Below are 17,459 nucleotides of genomic sequence, written 5' to 3' on the forward strand. Positions count from 1 at the left end.
CTTGTACATCCATGATCTTCTTAATTGCCATTCTTAAAACCAAAAGAACAAAACTCCTTCAATTTTCAATGTCCCAAGCAAAGAGCAGTTTATTTCTTTATCCAGTTACAAAGGAGTTAATCTTTCCAACCAACTAACGTCACACGCTAGACAGTCCTTATCTCTTAAATGTCCAGAAGTGCAAAAACAGCTTTTAGTTCACAGCATTCAAATAACTAGTAGCAGAGAGAATGAGCAGATTCGTCAACAAAACAAAAAAAAAGTAGATCAGAAAAAATAGTCCCTTATATATATTACACAAAAGTCTTGTAAATCAAAAAGATTTCTTATCTCTCCCAATCAGAAAGCTCTCATCCGTTGTAATCTTTAAAACGCAATTTTCCATGTCAGCTTTTTGCAATAATAATAAAAAAAAGATAAGCTATTTATATTTTCTTCCCCCTTAGTTCCGTAAATAAAGAAGGAAAGTCTTACCTCATCTAGGTTATCTTAATTGCTGTTACTTTGACAAATCTCTTTAGCTATATAGATAAGAAAATGATAAATGTAGACAGGAGGTTTGCCTGCTAGTCCGTTAAAAAAAAACGGGTCACTTATCCAGCTGAGCTAGCATAAAATCCTCACTCTGTCTGAACTGCTGGAAGACAGACAATTCTGACGAATTCCAGGCTCCAACAATCAAAACAAAACTATGTGGCAGATCTCACGCTTCTTCCTTATCCGGAAGAAATCATCCCCAGTCAGAAAAAACCCTTCTGACTGAATTTAAAACTGGATAAGTTTCATCCAAGACGGGAGCCCGTCTCAGAGGCAGCACAGGCGGAGGGATCCTCCTGGGAAGTCGGAATCAATCCATCTCTTGTGTGGCCTTCCTCTTTTTCTACTCCCTTCTGTTTTTCCCAGCATTATTGTCTTTTCTAGTGAATCGTGTCTTCTCATTATGTGTCCAAAGTATGATAACCTCAGGTTCATCATTTTAGCTTCTAGTGATAGTTCTAGTTTAATTTGTTCTAACACCCAATTATTTGTCTTTTTCACAGTCCATGGTATCCACAAAGCTCCTCTAACACATTTCAAATGTTGATTTTTCTCTTACCCATTTTTTTCACTGTCCAACTTTCACATCCATACATAGAGATTGGGAATAGCATGGTCTGAATGATCCTGACTTTAGTGTTCAGTGATACATCTTTGCATTTGAGGACCTCTTCTAGTTCTCTCATAGCTGCCGTCCCCAGTCCTAGGTTTACAAAGCTAAATTATATTTTAATTAAAAGCTCTGAAGTACTTGTTCTTCATCATCTATGTGCTTGTGTTTGGGGAAAAGTCAACCCAAAGAATAACAAAATTGAAATGTGTACTCATGTTAGACTGCATATCAAGTTTTGAAAAGGTTTTATAAACAAACCTAACTGGGCAACATGATTTGTACTGATTTAATTATTTTCTTTCAGGTCCGTATTGAGACAGCCACAACTCTGAAACTAAATATCCTTTTCCTTATTTAAAGTATTCTGATGTAACTGAATCACTGAAATTATTTTGGTTTAGTGGTTTCACAATATTAATTTCACAAAGATTTTTTTTCTTAACTGCATTTTACCTGTGGATGACTTCGAATTTAGGACTGATCAATTTCTTCCAGTAAGTGTCTTTATTTGTATGTGTGGGTGGGTGAGTAGTTCAGTTGAAGGGCAGATGCATGAGGAGTTATTTAACTTAAAAATGTTTCCTGAAAATATTCCTTATATGGATTTTCTCATACTTAAAATCCTCCCACTGCAACAGTTTAATGTGGCATGCAGTCTCCCATGAACTAAATTCTAAAGCAAGTAAAACCATTTAATTGAAAAGCAATCACTTATTTTGGTGTAATAGTGTTTCTTAGGAAGTGAAATCTGAAGTTCCATTAGAACTCTGTATGCTCATTATAATTGCCTTGAAAGTTCTTCTGGATTATTTATTGAAGCAGTAGGGGTAGAAATTGGGGGTTATAGCCAATGTTGCACATGCCTTTCCATTTGCACAAAACTGTGCTCTCCTCTCCTCCCCTTGCGTGCCCTCCAAATCTGCTCTGGCATGTCCCCTAACCTTCTGGAGCAGATTTTGAGGGTGCATGGGGAGCTTCAGGGGGAGAGGAGGAGGAAAGTTCTGTTGTGCAATTGGAAGTCCCTTGTGCAAGTAGAATGGCAGCATTGGATACATCCCTGAGTAGTTTTAGTCATTTGTAGGCTCTCTAAAATACACTTCTGTTCTGTATATTATTAGCATGCTGCAGATCAAACTGGCATTGCATTATGGAATTGCCAAAGCCCTTCCCTCTCTTGAGGTTCTTGATTTGCATTTTGCTACTTGACAAAAGAAAGTTATTTTGTAGTGGGACATAGCTGGTGGATGTACTATTAATAAGAACATAAGAAGAGCCTGCTGGATCAGGCCAGTGGCCCATCTAGTCCAGCATCCTGTTCTCACAGTGGCCAACTAGGTGCCTGGGGGAAGCCTGCAAGCAGGACCCGAGTGCAAGAACACTCTACCCTCCTGAGGCTTCCAGCAACTGGTTTTCAGAAGCATGCTGCCTCTGACTAGGGTGGCAGAGCACAGCCATCATGGCTAGTAGCCATTGATAGCCCTGTCCTCCATGAATTTGTCTAATCTTCTTTTAAAGCCATCCAAGCTGGTGGCCATTATTGCATCTTGTGGGAGCAAATTCCATAGTTTAACTATGCGCTGAGTAAAGAAGTACTTCCTTTTGTCTGTCCTGAATCTTCCAACATTCAGCTTCTTTGAATGTCCACGAGTTCTAGTATTATGAGAGAGGGAGAAGAACTTTTCTCTATCCACTTTCTCAATGCCATGCATAATTTTATACACTTCTATCATGTCTCCTCTGACCCGCCTTTTCTCTAAACTAAAAAGCCCCAAATGCTGCAACCTTTCCTCGTAAGGGAGTCGCTCCATCCCCCCGATCATTCTGGTTGCCCTCTTCTGAACCTTTTCCAACTCTATAATATCCTTTTTGAGATGAGGCGACCAGAACTGTACACAGTATTCCAAATGCGGCCGCACCATAGATTTATACAACGGCATTATGATATCGGCTGTTTTATTTTCAATACCTTTCCTAATTATCGCTAGCATGGAATTTGCCTTTTTCACAGCTGCCGCACACTGGGTCGACATTTTCATCGTGCTGTCCACTACAACCCCGAGGTCTGTCTCCTGGTCGGTCACCACCAGTTCAGACCCCATGAGCGTATATGTGAAATTAAGATTTTTTGCTCCAATATGCATAATTTTACACTTGTTTATATTGAATTGCATTTGCCATTTTTCCGCCCATTCACTCAGTTTGGAGAGGTCTTTTTGGAGCTCTTCGCAATCCCTTTTTGTTTTAACAACCCTGAACAATTTAGTGTCATCAGCAAACTTGGCCACTTCACTGCTCACTCCTAATTCTAGGTCATTAATGAACAAGTTGAAAAGTACAGGTCCCAATACCGATCCTTGAGGGACTCCACTTTCTACAGCCCTCCATTGGGAGAACTGTCCGTTTATTCCTACTCTCTGCTTTCTGCTTCTTAACCAATTCCGTATCCACAAGAGGACCTCTCCTCTTATTCCATGACTGCTAAGCTTCCTCAGAAGCCTTTGGTGAGGTATCTTGTCAAACGCTTTTTGAAAGTCTAAGTACACTATGTCCACTGGATCACCTCTATCTATATGCTTGTTGACACTCTCAAAGAATTCTAATAGGTTACTGAGACAGGACTTTCCCTTGCAGAAGCCATGCTGGCTCTGCTTCAGCAAGGCTTGTTCTTCTATGTGCTTAGTTAATCTAGCTTTAATCATACTTTCTACCAGTTTTCCAGGGACAGAAGTTAAGCTAACTGGCCTGTAATTTCCGGGATCCCCTCTGGATCCCTTTTGGAAGATTGGCGTTACATTTGCCACTTTCCAGTCCTCAGGCACGGAGGAGGACCCAAGGGACAAGTTACATATTTTAGTTAGCAGATCAGCAATTTCACCTTTGAGTTCTTTGAGAACTCTCGGGTGGATGCCATCCGGGCCTGGTGATTTGTCAGTTTTTATATTGTCCATTAAGCTTAGAACTTCCTCTCTCGTTACCACTATTTGTCTCGTTCCTCAGAATCCCTTCCTGCAATAAGGTCTATAATACGTCACTAATTGAATAGACTGAGAAGAAGGGACCCAAGGAAAGTGATGGATAGAGAAGGTAAAATCTGAGAGAAGACAAGATGTTGAGGAAAGAAGGGGACTAAGAAAACATGTGAGACCTGAGGGCTGTGTGGTGTTAAGTAGTGGTAGATATTGTAGCAGCATATTGGACTTTGGTCCATGGGAACAGAGAAGACAGATTTAATGGGATACAGGTCAATATTTCACATGTTAACTATCCAACTATTTTGTTGCAGGTCCTTAGAATAATTAAATTATCAATTTAGAACTGAATCAGTATCCTTACTAACTTAAACCCATGTTCTCTTTATTTATAGTACCTGGAATCTATGTTTACCCTGCTCTTTCAGCTTCTTCAAGAAGTTAGAGAATGTGACACAAAGATGCATGTTCTTCATGTTCTCTCTTGTGTCATTGAAAGAGTCAGTATGCAGGTAAGTTGATAACCTGAAGTATGAAATAACTATTGCACTTCTAAATTTGTAAGAACACAAGCCTTTAAAACTATTGAATATTGGAAAACGTATTTTTCCCTTTACAGTTTCAGCACTTTTCCTTTAAATACTTGCATTGTTTGAGCTAAATCCCTTTTGACTTTCTGGCATTTTGAGGGGGGAAAAACTTGATAGTGTCCAACTTCTCAAAGCTCTATAACGGGTGGGGAACCTGCAGCCCTCAGGCCGTACTTGGCCTGCCAGGCATCCCCATTTTGCCTGTGAGGCCGTCTTGGATAAGCCACGCCTACCTGCCCTGTACCTGATTATACATGGTTTCAGGTGTGGGGTGGGCAAGGGCGGGCTTCAAAGAAACAATTGGGAGTGAAAGTGGGCTCCTGATTGCTCCTTTGCTAGAGCAAGATGTGCTCCCAACTGCCCATCAGCTGATGGATGGTAGGAGTGTGCCTTGCTCAAGGAGGGGGAAGCGATTTCCATTCGATGGAAACTGCTTCTCTCTCCCACTGCTGCTCTTTGATGCTACCCTGCACTTCTACTTTCAGCCTCTGAAATTGCAAGCCACTCCGTGGTTCTCCTTTCATTTGAGGGCTGACATGGTCAACACGAAGTGACTTGCAAAGCATAAGGCTAACCACACCCCTTGCGCTGTGCTTCCTAAGCATGCGGTTCCCAAGCACCCCACTCAGTGGATTTTGACAGGAGGGTAGGCCAAGCCATCTTTCAATCATGTGACATCATAATGACATTGTGAGATAGGCAAGTGGCTTGCCCCACCTGTCAAAGTTGACCCACAGCGCTGGCCCTGGAGCCAAAAAGGTTCCCCATCCCTGCTCTACAATAAGCCCATCAACTATCAGAATCTTTTTTCAGAAGTAGTGCATGTGCTCCAATTCTGAACAAGAGCTAGTGTCTTTAGTAATTTATCATATACTATACATGTATTGTGAACACATAGATGTTGATTCTCGTTCCCATATATATATTTATTTAAAAAACCCCACTTGCAGAACTCTTTTTTTATTAAGGAAAAAAATCCAAGGTAACTAACAGTAACAATAAAAGTTGTCCAAAAGGACATTAGCCAACTAGGAATAACAGTAGAAGCTAACAGAATAAGCAAAGTTAGATAGAAGAATTGCATTACTTTCAAACTGTTAGGACATTCAAAAAGCTCTCTGGCACAGAAACATCTTAAGCTGGCACCTAAAAGCTAGCAGGAATGGGGCAAGGTGGATCTTCCTTTCATTCTGTTTCCTGACTCCTAACTTAGCAGAGCAGAGGGAGCTATCTCAGTTGGGCCACAGCGCACCGCATACCAGTGGGACTTGCACGTTTACCTTGAAGTAGGACAGGACAAAGCACAGGCCACTCCAAAACAAGTAGTTAGAAAGAAACAAAAGGTAGAAGAGAGTATGAATGGGAAGGATACTCCAGTGGTTGTGACCTGCAAGGTGTGTGCCATGTCCGTTTTCTTGCCTGTGAACAACACAGTGTACAAGTACAACAAGTGCAAGCTTGTGGCACTGTTGGAAGAAAAAGTGAGAGGCCTGGAACGGCGGGTGGCCACACTGAGGACTATAAGAGAAGATGAAGAGTTCTTAGACAGAACACTGGAACAACAGCAGCAAAGAGAAGTGGAGGTGGAAGAGCAACAGCATGTGGTAGCAGAAGAGGAGGCTGCTTTGGAGAGGAGCAACAAAGTGGAGGAAACTCCATGGGAAAGGGTGACAGGAGCAGAAGAGCTAGAAGACACCCTTCACCAGTGGAACGATGGAACCGCTTTCAACCACTCGAGGATGAGACTGGAGGACAGCCTGTGGTGGAAGAATTACAGGAGACCCTGTGCAACAACAAGAAGAGGCTGAAGCTCAATCAAGCAGGGGCCACAACAAGAAGAGAAGAGTACTAGTAGTGGGAGACTCCCTATTGCATGGGATCGAAACCCAAGTATGCCAAGAATATCCGTGGACTCGCCAGGTATGCTGTCTACCAGGAGGACGGATTAGAGATGTGACGGAAGGGTTTCCATCACTCATCAAGCCCACCAACAGGTTTCCCTTTCTCCTCATCCATGTGGGAACAAATGATACTGCCAAACGAAGCTATGAAGAAATCACATCAGACTTTGAAGCTCTGGGAACGAAACTCAAGGACTTTGGAGCCCAGATAGTTTTTTCATCCATCCTTCCAGTACTTAGAAGAGGAGTAGAAAGGGAAAGAAAAATTCTCCGTGTGAATGAATGGCTACGAAAGTAGTGCCGATGTGAGAGATTTGGGTTCTGGGACCACAGGCTATGCTTCTTGGACTGCTGGTAAGTGATGGGTTGCATCTCACAAGGCCTGGGAAGAATGTGTTTGGCCACAGCATGGAGAAGTTCATCAGGAGGGCTTTAAACTGAATCCTGAGGGAGACGTAAAGCTGGTGATAACGACTGATGAAGGCTTGTGCATAGTAACGGGAACAGAGAGATTGGCTCTAATAGGGCCCAGTAACAGTCCTCAGAAAAATGTAGTAAGGAAGCCAAGCCACAAATCACATGGTCTTCATTGTCTGTATACTAATGCACAGAGCATGGGAAACAAGCAGGACGAACTTGAACTCTTAATACAGGAGGGTAATTACGACTTCATAGGTATAACTGAAACTTGGTGAGATGACTTCCATGACTGGAATACAGCAGCTGAAGGATACAACTTGTTCAAAAAGAACAGAAGGAATAAAAAGGGAGGTGGAGTCGCACTATATATTAAAAATATATATCCCTGCACAGAAATACAGGAAGATGAGCTTGGTAACTCCACCGAGAGTATCTGGATTAAAATTAATGGGGCAAGTAATAAAAGGAATGTGGTGCTTGGAGTCTACTACCGACCATCCAATCAAGGAGAAGACGAGAATGTAACCTTTGAAAAGCACACTGCTAATGTTTCAAGGAGGCATGATGTAGTAGTAATGGGGGACTTCAATTATCCCGATATCTGTTGGGAGACAAACTCTGCCAAACACAGCCCCTCCAAGAAATTTCTGGCTTGTGTTGGAGATAACTTTCTCCTACAGAAAGTGGAGGAAGGAGAAAGTGGAGGAAGCACAAATTTATGGAGGACAGGGCTATCAATGGCTACTAGCCATGATGGCTGTGCTCTGCCACACTAGTCAGAGGCAGCATGCTTCTGAAAATCAGTTGCCGGAAGCCTCAGGAGGGTAGAGTGTTCTTGCACTCGGGTCCTGCTTGCGGGCTTCCCCCAGGCACCTGGTTGGCCACTGTGAAAACAGGATGCTGGACTAGATGGGCCACTGGCCTGATCCAGCAGGCTCTTATGTTCTTAAGCAACTAGAGGATCAGCTATCCTGGACTTGATTCTAACCGATAGAGATGATTTGGTGGATGAAGTGGCAGTTACGGGAACTCTGGGGGGAAGTGACCACACCATACTTGAATTATTGATTTTAACAGAAGCAAACGCTGAGAGTAGCCATATGTGCACCCTGGACTTCAGGAAAGCTGATTTTAATAAACTCAGAACAATTGTAAGTACGGTTCCATGGCAAGCAACCCTAATGAAAAAAGGAGTTCAAGATGGGTGGGAGTTTCTAAAAAAGGAAATTCTAAAAGCGCAATGGGAAGCAATTCCAACAAGGAAAAAAGGGGAAAGCAGCAGAAGAAGCCATTGTGGCTTTACAAAAAGCTTAGAGCTGACCTGAAAACAAAAAAGGACACATACAGGAAGTGGAAAGAAGGCCAGGCCACAAAGGAAGAGTACAGGCAGGTATCACGGAATTGCAGGGATGGTGTTAGGAAAGCTAAAGCTGAGAATGAGCTGAGGTTAGCGAGGGATGTTAAAAGCAACAAAAAAGCTTTCTTCAGGTACGTCCATAGTAAAAGACAGAGAAAGGAAATGGTGGCACAGCTACTCAAAGAGCATGGCAAAATGATAACATGACAAAGAAAAGGCAGAAATGCTCAATTCCTACTTTGGCTCAGTCTTCTCCCCAAAAAGGGTCTATGACCCTCCCAGGAAACATGAAGTGGAAGGGGCAGGATTGGAACTTGAGACAGATAGACAAATGGTCAAGGAATACCTAATCACTTTGGCTGAGTTCAAATCAGCAGGGCCTGATAAACTGCATCCTAGAGTATTGAAGGAACTGGCTGAAGAACTCTCAGAACCGCTGTCTATTATCTTTACAAAATTGTGGAGGACTGCTGAAGTGCGGGATGACTGGAGGAGAGCTAATGTTGTCCCTATCTTCAAAAAGGAGGAACCAGGGAACTACAGACCAATCAGCCTAACATCAATCCCTGAAGTATTAGTTCCCCTCTATTCAGCACTGGTTAGGTCTCACCTTGAATACTGCTTCCAGTTCTGGTCTCCGCACTTCAAGAAGGATGCAGACAAACTGGAACAGGTTCAGAGGAGGGCAACAAGGATGATCAGGGGACTGGAAACAAAGCCCTATGAGGAGAGACTGAAAGAACTGGGCATGTTTAGCCTGGAGAAGACTGAGGGGAGATATGATAGCACCCTTCAAGTACATGAAAGGTTGTCACACAGAGGAGGGCCGGGATCTCTTCTCGATCGTCCCAGAGTGCAGGACATGGAATAATGGGCTCAAGTTGCAGAAAGCCAGATTTCAACTGGACATCAGGAGAAATTTCCTAACTGTTAGAGCCACACAACAATGGAACCAATTACCTAGGGAGGTAGTGGGCTCTCTGGCACTGGAGGCATTCAAGAGGAAGCTGGACAGCCATCTGTTGGGAATGCTTTGATTCGGATTCCTGCATTGAGCAGGGGGTTGGACTTGATGGCCTTATAGGCCCCTTCCAACTCTACTATTCTATGATTCTATGATTCCTAGGAGGGAGTTCCCTAGTGTCTGTGCGACCGCGGAGAAGGCTTCGCTCCACATCACCTCTCAGCTTACTTGAGAAAGTAAGGACATGAGGCACAGAGCTTCCTGAGAATATCTGAAAGCATGAGTAGCTTCATCTGGAGAAATTAGTTCTTAAGGCACCCTACACCCAGACCACTTCGGTTTTTAAAGGTTAAAACTAACACTTTGACTAAGCCTGGAAACCAATTGGGATCCAGTGCAGTTGTTACAGAATTGGTGTTATGTGCTTTAATTGGCCTGCTCCATTCAGATTGGAGGCTGCATTGTCTACCAGTTGTTGTTTTCAGGCACTCTGCAAAGGCAGTGTGATGTAAATTGCATTAGTCTAATTTTGATGTCACTAAGGCATGCACTGCCATGACTAGCTTATTCTTTTCCAGAAAAGGGTCAGGTGGCAAACCAGCTTAAGCTGCTACAAGGCATTCCCAATAATCGCTGTCACCTGAACAGTTTGGTGCAGCACCAGATCCAGGAGCACCCCCAAGCTGCAAACCTCGGATCTAATGGGAAGTGCAATCTTATCCAGCTGAGGCTGTACATTTATCCCTGGATTGGATGTATTCCTTCTCAACAGTAGTTCCAACATGGTTGGTTTCAGCTTCAGTTTGTTCACCTTCATCCAGTTCATAAACTGACTCCAGACACTCTGCTTCCACTGCCCCAAGTTTCTGATGGTGAGGGGAGAGAAAGAGAGCTGGGTATCATCAGTATATTGATCACATCACAGCCCAAATCTCTAGATCACATGACTCAGCAGTTACATGTAGATATTAAACAGCGTGGGAGACAAGATGGATCCCATAGGATTATTTGATTACTAGCAGTCCTGTAAAACTGTTTATTTTTTATAAGCTTGAATAATCACGGCTATTCCTTAACCCAGTTTTCAGGCTGACATCCATTATTTTTATCTTCTTTTGACCATACTTGATTTTGTGGTGAACGACATTTTAAAATTGTTGCAATATCTAAAACTGTTATAAAGGAGATAATTCAAAAAGACAGGCTGGCATAAGAGTGGGTTATTTCATTCACGAAAGAAGAAAAAAGAACAAAGGTTTAATAAACAAAAATGGTATAAGTGTTGAAAGCAGGTGTATTCTTAAATATTACTCGGAACGAGGAGGTTCACTTGGTATCCATGGGTTATGCCTTCAATAAACTCTGGTTTCCATTAGCCTTTTGTTCTGGCCAATATTCTGCCATTCTTTCTTTTGAAGCAATAACCTTTCTCCTGAGCCGAGGTACCTCCCATCCTACCTTTACCCTTCACCCAGTGGGTTCTGAATTCTTAAGGGAGATTACACCAAGGCCCCTTCACATGTAACTGTCCTTTGCAGTTATGAGTAAATCTACCATACTAATTTCAGACAAGACAGAATACAAAAATGTTTAGGGTTAATCAAACTCAGAGTACATCCAGAGCCCTTCCCAGCAGGAGCCAGGGTGGCAAACAACAGCACTAAAAACACTTTAAAACATCATAAAAACAGTCTTTAAAATACATTAAAACAAAACATCTTTAAAAACATTTTTTTTAAAAAAAGCTTTCCAGACATCTTCACAAAAATAAGAAAGGTTAAAAACATTTTAAAAAAAGGTTTAAAGCATATTAAAAAGCAATTCCAACACAGATGCAGACTGGGATAAAGTCTCAGGCTTGTTGAAATATGGCTAACTTAGGTCGATTAATTACAGTGGGTCTACGCTGAGTAAACCTTAGTTGGCTATAACCTAGAGGCTACAATTCTATACACCTACCTGGGAGGAAGTCCCATTGAAATAAGGAGTTATATATAAGATCAGCCACACAGGACCTCCTCTCGATCCCACCAGTCAAAACAGCTAGGCTGGTGCGGACTAGAGAGAGGGCGTTCTCGGTTGTGGCCCTCACCCTCTGGAATTCTCTCCGTTATGATCTTCGGCATGCTGCCTCCCTGATGACTTTCCACCGAGCGTTAAAGACCTGGCTATTCAGGCAGGCCTACAGAGTCCTTGGGGTGGATTAGATTAGCTTTTTGATTAATTAATTGATGTTTTGATGTTATTAATTGATGAGTTTGTTTTGGATTGTATATTGTATTTTATTATGCTGTTGTAAGTCGCCTAGAGTGTCCGTTAATTCGGACAGATAGGCGACTAACAAATAAAATTTTATTATTATTATTATAAGATTATGCTATAAGTAGATGTAGAGCACACATACTATGTTACAATCCCAAATTCTTCCCACTGAGTTCAGAAAAAAATCTAATTCATTCATTCATTCTGAAGTCTTTTCCTTGAAACTCTTCTTACAAAATCTTATGTGGATGGCTATAATCCATATTTTAGACATGAGAACATAAATTGTTACAACAAATAGCAGCAGGGTTGATTTAAATCGCTCCTCTGAAGGACTCAATTTTAATGATTTAAATCAGTTTAAATCACTAGTGAGGGAGATTCTATTTACTCATCTTTTTTTTTTTAGTAGAGCTATATGATTGTTTAATATAACCGTAATACATATTAAGAGATGTAGGTTTCATTATAAGGTAGGTACACACGAAATAATTAATTTTCAGATTAATTTTCATCAAAAATTGGATGATAATTTGGTCACTTTAGTACTAAAGCAGAAGTACTTTATGAACTTGTGAAGTCATTCAGGAGATGAACCAGCTCCAACTCTTCAGTTAATCATGCTATTTTTGTTATGTGCTAGAATCACCACCACTAAACAGGTTTTAAATTGTACTAATATGATTGCTTATTCTTCTGGTTAGTTTTCTTCTTTGCCAAATAACAACGTTATCAAAACATGTACATAGATTTTGAGTGGTTAATTATTTAAGTTTTAGATAAATGTAAAGTTCTGTAAAAAATAAAATTGAGGCAATTTGAACCAAGTCAAAATGAAAAACTTAAAATATTGGATGGTGCAGTAAGCTCAGTCTTCTTCACCTTAGTCTTCCTTGTTCATTGTCTGGAAAAGAAATACAAGCTTTTATGCCTTTTCAGTTCCCAATTTATTTCTCAGTTTAGAATGAATTAGTCTAAAGGAAGAAAAAGATCTCTGAACACCTGCAGAAGAGGCTACTGCTGTTAACAGCTAAATTACCACTTCAGTGGTTTTCTCACTGTTTAGATCTATTCTGTCTTCCCAAATTCTCTATCACTGACCTTCTCTGTTTGCACTTAGAGAGAGCACTTCATGTACAACACCTGCAGAATAGGACTGATCAGGTTGCCTCTCATCACCATAAACTGATGTAAACATATTCACAGAATATAATTAGAAGTTGTATAAATAGTATTCACTGTGATATCTTGAGAGTGCTGAAGAAGCTGAGAGCAATGCCGTCAGGAGTCTAGATCAAGAGGCTAGACTCCTAGCAGGGGCACCCATGGCTGTATGGTCCAAGCTGAGACACCAGACTAAGATGCATCCAAACTCAGAGGAAGGCAATGGCAAACCACCTCTGAATACCTCTTACCACAAAACCCTATGAACAGAGTATCCAAAATGCAACACGAGATAGTGCTGGAAGATGAGACCCCCAGGTCAGAAGGCACTCACCGAGCTACTGGGGAAAAACCAAGGACAAGTACGAGTAGCGCTGTGACCTAATGACGCAGCTGAGTCAAAGCCGAAAGGAAGCCCAGAGGCTGATGTGCACAGATGCGAAAGGAGAGTCCGGAGTTGTACGACGCACACAATAGGAACATGGAATGTGAGAAGCATGAACCAGGGAAAGTTAGAAATTGTCAAGCAAGACATGGAGCGTATCAACATTATAGTACTTGGCGTGAGTGAATAAAAATGGACGGGAATGGGACATTTTCAATCAGGCAACTACAAAATATTTTATGCAGAAAATGAGAAGTCAAGAAGAAACAGGGTTGCTTTAATAGTGAGAAGTGATGTAGCAAAACAATTTGGAGCTACAACACAAGGTCTGAGCGAGTGATATCAATGAGATTAAACGGGAAACCTATTAACATAACCATCATCCAAGTCTACGCTCCAACATCAAACGCAGAAGAAGAAGAATTGGAGAGATTTTACGCAGAAGTACAGGAGGAAATTGATCACACACCAAAACAAGATATGATGATAATCATGGGGGACTGGAATGCAAAAGTAGGGAACAGAGAAGAACTAGGAATTGTGGGGAAATGGGGCTTAGGTGACAGAAATGAAGCAGGAGAAAGACTTGTTGAATTCTGTGAAGCCACTGGTCGTATCGAAAATCAAAGTAAAGCTAAACAAGAAGAACAAAGCACTCATAATGCCAAAATACAATTTAAATAACATCCCAGAAGAATATAAAGATCAAATAAGGAACAGGTTTGAGGCTTTAAACTTAGTTAACAGAGAACCAGAAGAACTATGGACTGAAGTCAGGGACATTATCAGAGAAGAATGCAAAAAGACAATACCTCTAGTTAAAAAGAGAGAAAGACCCCAGTGGATGACTGAAGAAACTCTTCAAATGGTTAAAGAGAGAAGGAAAGCAAAAGGAGATAGAAACACAGTTAGAACCCTAAATGCAACTATACAACGACTAGTACGTAGGGACAAAGAAAATTATTACAATAGTTATTATATAGAAATAGAAAAGGACAACAAAATGGGAAGAACAAGAGCCCTATTCCAAAAGATTAGAGAAATGAAAGGGAAATTTAAACCAAGAGTAGGGATGTTGAATAATCAACAGGGGAACACACTGACTGACCCAGATGAAATAAAAGGAAGATGGAAGCAATACACTGAAGAACTCTACAAAAGAGATGCAAGGATGACAGATTAATTCATGGAGGAACCATATGATGAAGAACCAGAAATTTTAGAATGTGAGGTGAAAGCTGCTCTTAAAATTCCTGGAAGAAACAAATCACCAGGAATAGATGGCATACCAATAGAGTTGCTACAAGCTACTGAGACTGAATCTGTCCAAATTATGACTACAATTTGTCAAGAAATATGGAAAACTAAACAATGGCCCACTGACTGGAAGCGTTCAATAAATATCCCATTTCCAAAGAAAGGGGATCCCAGAGAATGCAGTAATTACTGAACTATTGCCTTAATATCCCATGCAAGTAAAGTAATGCTCAAGATTCTGCAACAAAGGCTCTTACCATATATGGAGCGAGAAATGCCAGACGTCCAAGCTGGATTTAGAAAGGGAAGGGGCACCAGAGATCATATTGCAAACATACGTTGGATAATGGAACGGAGCAAGGAATTTCAGAAGAAAATCACCCTGTGCTTTATAGACTACAGCAAAGCCTTTGACTGTGTAGATCATGAAAACTATGGAATGCTTTAAAAGAAATAGGGGTGCCACATCATCTGATTGTCCTGATGCGCAACCTATACTCTGCACAAGAGGCTACTGTAAGGACAGAATATGGAGAAACCAATTGGTTCCCCATCGGAAAAGGTATGAGACAGGAGTGTATTTTATCACCCTATTTGTTTAATCTGTACGCAGAACATATCATACGGAAAGCGGGATTGGACAAGATGAAGGAGGTGTGAAAATTGGAGGGAGAAATATCAATAATTTAAGATATGCAGACGATACCATACTCTTACAGAAACCGTAATGATTTGAAACGAATGCTGATGAAAGTTAAAGAGGAAAGCACAAAAGCAGGACTACAGCTGAACGTCAAGAAGACTAGAGTAATGGCAACAGAAGATTTGTGTAACTTTACAGTTGACAATGAGGACATTGAACTTGTCAAGGATTATCAATACCTCGGCACAGTCATTAACCAAAATGAAGACAATGGAGACAAAGAAATCAGAAGAAGGCTAGGACTGAGTAGGGCAGCTGTGAGAGAACTAGAAAAGGTCCTCGAATGCAAAGATGTATCACTGAACACCAAAGTCATGATCATTCAGACCATGGTATTTCCGATCTCTATGTATGGATGTGAAAGTTGGACAGTGAAAAAAGTGGATAAGAGAAAAATCAACTCATTTGAAATGTGGTGTTGGGGGAGAGCTTTGCGCATACCATGGATTGCGAAAAAGACAGATAATTGGGTGTTAGAACAAATTAAACTAGAACTGTCACTAGAAGCTAAAATGATGAAACTGAGGTTATCATACTTTGAACTCATCATGAGAAGACATGATTTACTAGAAAAGACAATAATGCTTGGAAAAACAGGAGGGAGTAGAAAAAGAGGAAGGCCAAACAAGAGATGGATTGATTCCATAAAGGAAGCCAGAGACCTGGACTTACAAGATCTGAACAGGGTGGTTCATGACAGATGCTGTTGGAGGTCGCTGATTCATAGGGTCACCATAAGTCGTAATCGACTTGAAGTCACATAACAACAACATGATATCTTTGCGAGCCAGTGTGTAGTGGTTAAGGTGTTGAACTACAACCTGGGAGACCAGGGTTCGAATCCCCACACAGCCATTAAACTCACTGGGTGACCTTGGGCCAGTTACTGCCTCTCAGCCTCAGAGGAGGGCAATGGTAAACCACCTCTGAATACCTCTTACCATGAAAACCGTATTCATAGGGTCGCTATAAGTGAGAATTGTCTTGAAGGCAGTCTGTTTCATTTTCATGATATCTTTGACCTAGGCTCTTTTTTACTAATTGTTTTAAGAAAATTTTGAGATCCAATTTCAATGAAAAAAACCTGATTTAAATAAAAAATCTGGTGTTTTTTTTTAAAAAAAATCATTGATTTTTATCAACCCTGAATAGGAATCGTCACTATTGTCTTATCTATGTTCTTAGAGCCTTGATGTGAAGAAAGAAGCTAGCTAATACTTTTATTGTTATTGTTTTTATAACTGCAAGAGCTTATATCTTGGTTATGAATTAATGCATTAATTATTGGAATGATACCACTTGAATTCCAGATAAGACCTTATGTAGGTTGCTTGGTTCAGTATTTACCTCTCCTTTGGAAGCAAAGCGAAGAACACAATATGTTGAGGTGTGCTATCCTTACAACCCTAATTCATCTTGTTCAGGTAAAATATCTGAATCTACTTTCCATTCCCTCTCTTATTAGCTTATGTAGTATTGGTATCATGGTTAAATTTAGGTAGAACAAGTGGCATCCCATATAAAAATGTGTCAGTGTATTTTATCCCCCTAAGAGGAGTGCTTCAGTCATTCTGGAACTGGAGTTCTCTCCCCTCTCCCTACCCGAGGCCTCCCCCTGCTGTGCTATATAACAATCCAGTGTGAGGCGGTCTGGTAGCATTTTAGTTGGGGGGGAATGAATTGGTTCTGGAAAACGGGAAAGGGCAAAGGAATCCTTTTTCCTTCCTTCCTTTCATTCTGAAACACCCCTGAGTAGTACAGGGAGGGAGGTGGGGGTTTTTGTTGTGTGTGTTTTTACCCCACAGCACGCACCCCTCCAACCTAATCCTCCTTCCAGGATACTTACTATAAGCAGTTAAGGCCTTGAGCAGTCCAGCTTCTTTTCTCCCTGTTCACCATGTAATCCCCACTTCAATTAATCTCCTCAACACTTCTCAGCTGGCCTCAACTCTATACAAAATAACATAAATCATGTATACAAGATAACATTAATCTAGAATAACTACTGTTCCCCATACTAATTACTTTCTTGGGGTCATATTGGCAGTCCATGTAAGATCTACATAGAATGAGTTGAGGAATTCTTTAAGCACTTTGGCAATATTTGCAGAAGGGCATATCCTTTTACCATCACTTTATCTGGAAACTAGTTTGAACAGAGCTGCATAGAGTCAAGGCGATACTTGAACAATTTCAGTTTATTACCAGGATTGAATTTGGGTTATTCTTCCAAGAACGTAGCCCTGGAAGCTGTTTTTTGAACCCAAGGCTGAGTCCCGGGATATGTGATGCATCATAAAGAGAAGTGCTTCTGAGGATGTGTAAATGTTTTTTCCC

The 17,459-nt window shown here is 41.1% G+C and overlaps 1 protein-coding gene across 1 annotated transcript in view; it reads left to right on the plus strand.

Annotated features, from left to right (window-relative positions):
* IPO11 (importin 11) overlaps positions 1–17,459 on the plus strand; it is a 140,875-nt gene that overhangs the window by 46,292 nt on the left and 77,124 nt on the right. Inside the window, exons 16-19 of the mRNA XM_061619056.1 lie at positions 1,455–1,488; positions 1,604–1,644; positions 4,515–4,631; positions 16,433–16,546. Of these exons, the coding sequence (XP_061475040.1) occupies positions 1,455–1,488; positions 1,604–1,644; positions 4,515–4,631; positions 16,433–16,546 (306 nt within the window). The remainder of the gene's footprint in view (positions 1–1,454; positions 1,489–1,603; positions 1,645–4,514; positions 4,632–16,432; positions 16,547–17,459) is intronic.

This window comes from Rhineura floridana, chromosome 1 (assembly GCF_030035675.1).
Source record: "Rhineura floridana isolate rRhiFlo1 chromosome 1, rRhiFlo1.hap2, whole genome shotgun sequence".
NCBI classification, from domain to species: Eukaryota; Metazoa; Chordata; class Lepidosauria; order Squamata; family Rhineuridae; genus Rhineura; species Rhineura floridana.